We start from the raw sequence: 4,673 nt of genomic DNA on the forward strand, positions 1-4,673 counted from the left end.
CCGAGCATTGTCATGGTGGAAAATCAATGACTCGTGTCTGGTCTCCCATTCTGGCCGTTTTTCCTTCAATGCTCGCTTCAAACGTATCAATTGTGTTCGGTAGAGAGGTCCGTTGATTGTTTGACCACTTGGAAGCAACTCCCAGTACACCACTCCCTTCTGGTCCCACCAAATAGAGAGCATTACCTTCGAAACGTGAATATTTCGCTTTGGCGTCGATTTGGCTGGTTGGCCGCGATTGACATACGATTTTTTGCGCTTTGGATTATCGTAGTAGATCCACTTTTCATCGCCAGTCACAATACGATGCAAAAACGACTTATTTTTGTGCCGTTCCAGCAACATTTCAGACATGCAAAATCGTCTTTCGACGTGTCTTGGCTCCAATTCGTGTGGCACCCAATTTCCTTGCTTTTGGATGAATCCCAATGCTTTCAATCGTTTCGAAATGGCTGGTTGCGTGACTCCCAATGATTCCGCGAGCTCTTCTTGCGTTTGACATGGATCTTCATCCAGCAATGCCTCCAAATCGGCGTCCTCGAAAATTGTCTCTCTTCCACCACCATGCCGGTCTTCGATGTCAAAATCGCCACTTTTGAAGCGGTGAAACCACTCACGACACGTTCTTTGACCAAAAGAGGCTTCACCATAAATATCCGACAGCAATCGATGGGCCTCAGCTGCAGATTTCTTCGAATTAAAGAAGAAAAGCAAAACTTCCCGCAAATGACGCGAATTTGGCTCAAAAGTTGACATTTTCAATTGAAAAAAAATATGATGTCGATAAAAATTCACAAATCTAACGATGCAGTGTTGTTGACAGATGCCCAAGCTTACCGTATGACGTTTTGGAGCTGATATTTTTTACCAGCACTTACCGCTGGAGCCATCTGTTACCACCCCAATATTTGTCGTCTTCCAAACCATTTATTTGCCGAATCCCTTTTGAAGTACTCCAGTATCCGTAATCGACGTGAATAATTTTAGAAAAAATAGAGTAGTTTAACCTTCATTCAGAAAAGAGATATTCTGGTATTTGGTCCCACTCTAAAGGTGGTGGAGCGAAATAAAGTTTGTCGTGTCAGTAAAGGTTATTTGCATTGAAGAACTTGTTATTGTCGCTGCCGTTTCCGCGAAAAACAACGACCAATCTCGAATAATTGAGCATGCTCCTAAGATCGCGGGTGTGGTATATACACATACATATAAATCAAAACTTCAGCGTGGTATAGAATTCAAATATTGAATTCTATCCCTTCTCCTTACTAAATGACATTTTTAAATTACTTATTAAATTGAATCACCTCATTCTACTTTTGATAATAGCCATCTGAAAAAAGAAGAAGAAGAATTGAAGAAAATCAAGTCTGGAATGGGAGCAGTTATACTAAAAGATTTAAAGGAACATGCCAAGTTCAGAAAATGGAAACAACACCACATCGACCCTAGAAATGCATCACGAACTCCTTCGGCCTCCAAAGAATTGATGTATCGCATGAGATATGAATCACCTATTGGTGCTTCACCTTCAAGGTATGAATAATTTTTTTCAGAGGTGATTTTTTTTATGTAAAATTTACATTGTAAATACATTTGTTATGACAATTGATACTGTTCTGCAATTCTTGTTCAGAGCTGCCAAATAGAACCAGATCATCACAGCCGGCGCGAGTGACGAAAGCACCCTAGTGCTAAAAGTCAAACTCGCCTATATATACACGCAATTTCAAACTTTTTTTCTAAAAGGCCATCTGGTATGAATGAAGTATCGCTAGAAAGCCCCTGGCTCATCGGCCCAGAAAATGCATTCAAACTTGGGAATCGAAACATGTTTTTCGGACCATCTGCCCATGAGTTATGGCCATTTGAAAATTTTCTTTGCCGTCCCCACCAATTATTCTGAGATAATAGATTTGTCTGTCCGTTCGTCCGTAGTTTTTGCCCGATCTTTTTCAAACTTTCAGGCATTGAAGTATCTCAAAAACTAAGACTTTTTTGTCCCGCCACTTTTCGATTTGGCCGCCATCTTGGCCAGCCTTTGAAAATTCAAAAAATTGCCTTTCAATGGCCACTGTGCCCAGCCTAAAGGTGGCAAAGGGACAAAATTTGTTCGTCCGTTCGTCCTTTTATTGATTTGGAACAAACGGACATTTGTCCAAATGTCCAATTTCAAATTAGGACAAACGGACATCTTGTCCTGATGTCCCATTGCCAAAAGGGACAAACGGACATTTCAAATTAGGACAAATGAACAAATTTTTAAAATGATGTATAACACTTATGAAGTGATGTAAGAAGAAATACATCGTTTTGTGCTTTAGTTGGAAGAATGCAAAATAGGAAAATTGAAATCGCTCCGAAATGATTTTTTGAAATTGATATCACTAGTTTTGTGTTCGATTTCGGCACGAGAATTGACTTTGTTAAAGGTTTTTTATTTGATTATATTGTACACTATGCTCGTATGAGCTATTTCTGAAGAGCATTTTCGCTCGACGACTGTCCAAATTTTTGTATATTTCGCTTTCAAAATATGAAATATCATGGGTGGCTCAACTTACAAGCCGGCTCAACTAACAAACCTCTCCTCCATATATTCGTTATAGATCAAAAGTTCCCATGTTCTTCGTTTTTTAGGCATTTGGACCACCAAAAACCATTTTTTGATGATGACGCTACATTCGATAGAGCAACTAGCTATAGGGGTTCAGTTGGAAGATCACTCGGAACTACACCTAGTTACAATGGTAAGTTTATCGCGTGTTATATTAAGGGATTCGAATTGGCAAGCCTTCTATGTTTATAGAAGCTAGACATTTTTTGTTTACGAGATTGAGAGATCTAATTCAAAAGTTATGTATTTTTTTATGTTTATTTATTGAATATAGCGATTCATACATTTCGTTCGAATCCGAAAATTGGCAACAAATCTTCAACTTTGCCGTCACATATTGGTATCAAAAATTACAATGGATACAGTTCCGTAAGTTTATTCTAAAATCAAATAGATTCATGATAGATTTCCAACTTTATGAAAAGCAGCAACGAAAATAAAAAGACTGTTTGTAAAGGATATTCCAATAGGGACGCATACATCCCAATCGTAAACCACGATAGCTGCCCCAATCCGTCAAACTGTTATATCAAAATTCATGGGTGTTGAATGTCATTCAACACCACTAAGCTGTAGACATCTCTCTCCGGCTATACGGTAAACAACAGAACCAACACTGAACATGAAAATGACATGTTCAATTGTGTTTGTTTCGATAGTTTCAACTGTGCCGCTACGAGAGGTCACTTTTGTCGTTTCTTTTTGTTATTTTACATATAAAATCAATGGTATTAGACGAGGATGTCAAAGTTATTCTTTTCCCAATTTTTGTCATGAAAACAAATTCCAAAATGAAACTAATTACATAGGGGAGTTATGTGTAGGTTGATTCGCACTAATCATTTTAGTCATAACTTTTTATGGAATGAAGATAAATGCACACTTGATATACCATTGGAAAGAGAGCCGAAAAAGCTACAATTTGATCAGGAAATTCATTAGTTTTGGTTGTAAAAACAAAAATGCACGGAAAGAATTTCGCCATGTAATAATATTTGTGAAATGACTACGGATTATGAAAATACACGAAAAACTAGTAAAGAAAGCTTATACTCGCTTTGCTGATATCTTTGAAATTGTCTTCTTGATGATGGTCCGAAAAAACTTAGTTTTTGTAAAAATGATTTTTTTTTTTGCAAATTTTTTTATGAGCCGATCCGAGCCGTTCAAGAAGCGTATTCACTCTTGGGAACTACTTTTATATTGGTTTTTGACGTTTCTAAATCGATTGAGACTAGCCAAATTGACGATTTGTAGGTCAAAATACAAAATCGGCGGGGTGGGTCAACTTACACATACTCCCCCTACGTAATCCAAACTTTTCCGCTCCGCAGCAATTTAGTTTACCTCCCGCTTAATGTTTAAGCAAAATTTCAAAAAAAACTTTTTTCATAGCACTTTTGACCTTGAAAAATAACTATTTTGACCATTTTCCATATAAAAGTGTCATTTTCGAACAGAATTTCAAAAATTTCAAGAAATCTCGATTTTGGACCAAATTTATGGGCAAGTAAGTGTTCGGTTGTTCGAAGGCTTCCATTATTTTTGCAAAAAATCATCAGTTTGCTTGCCAAAACCCTGCAAAATGCTACAAAAGTGTCATTTTTTAAGGGTTTTCAGGTCCTCAGTCGGAGGCACATGGTACGAAATTGGAAAGTTAGAATGGACTCAAAATCAATCGGAAGCTTCGTCTTAACATGCCAAAACTTTTGCCTCTTTACAGATCTCAATTATTTCGTCAACTTTTTGAGATATCCGGCGAACAAAAAGCTCGGACGCGAACGCGAACTATTCAGAGCCATTTTATTTATTTATTTATTTATTTACACCGCCAAAAGCTGGCTGAATGACGAGTTAGTTTTGCAGGAAAATGACTCCAAGAGTCGTGAAAAACCTGATCTTTTGTGTTTATACAATATACGGTATTCAGTATATATGGTTGAAGTGATTTTGGCCTGAACATTGACTAAACTAAACTAGTTTCCATTACATACAAATAATAGGCCAGAACAATCACCAACTCAAAGGATGGCTATATCACAGTCAATGTAGCTATAAT

General features: G+C 37.4%; 1 protein-coding gene across 1 annotated transcript; it reads left to right on the forward strand.

Annotated features, from left to right (window-relative positions):
* Positions 1 to 1,313: 1,313 nt before the first annotated feature.
* On the forward strand, positions 1,314 to 4,379 carry LOC129571452 (uncharacterized). The gene is made up of 4 exons (XM_055451248.1): positions 1,314 to 1,533; positions 2,638 to 2,747; positions 2,889 to 2,983; positions 4,338 to 4,379. Exons 1-4 carry the CDS (start codon positions 1,373 to 1,375, stop codon positions 4,362 to 4,364), a joined length of 393 nt encoding a protein of 130 aa, XP_055307223.1. The 5' UTR covers positions 1,314 to 1,372; the 3' UTR covers positions 4,365 to 4,379.
* Positions 4,380 to 4,673: the final 294 nt, after the last annotated feature.

The sequence above is a fragment of the Sitodiplosis mosellana genome, unplaced genomic scaffold (assembly GCF_009176505.1).
Source record: "Sitodiplosis mosellana isolate CC-2019 unplaced genomic scaffold, AAFC_SMos_1.0 Smas_scaffold_2506, whole genome shotgun sequence".
Taxonomy (NCBI): domain Eukaryota; kingdom Metazoa; phylum Arthropoda; class Insecta; order Diptera; family Cecidomyiidae; genus Sitodiplosis; species Sitodiplosis mosellana.

What these genes read in the sequence shown, in the direction of transcription:
- LOC129571452 (XM_055451248.1), top strand. Translation starts at nt 1,373, where the DNA reads ATGGGAGCAGTTATACTAAAAGATTTAAAGGAACATGCCAAGTTCAGA. An exon ending in AACTACACCTAGTTACAATG is followed by an intron (nt 2,748 to 2,888) that starts GTAAGTTTATCG and finishes TATTGAATATAG; the next exon opens with CGATTCATACATTTCGTTCG. An exon ending in ATTACAATGGATACAGTTCC is followed by an intron (nt 2,984 to 4,337) that starts GTAAGTTTATTC and finishes GCCTCTTTACAG; the next exon opens with ATCTCAATTATTTCGTCAAC.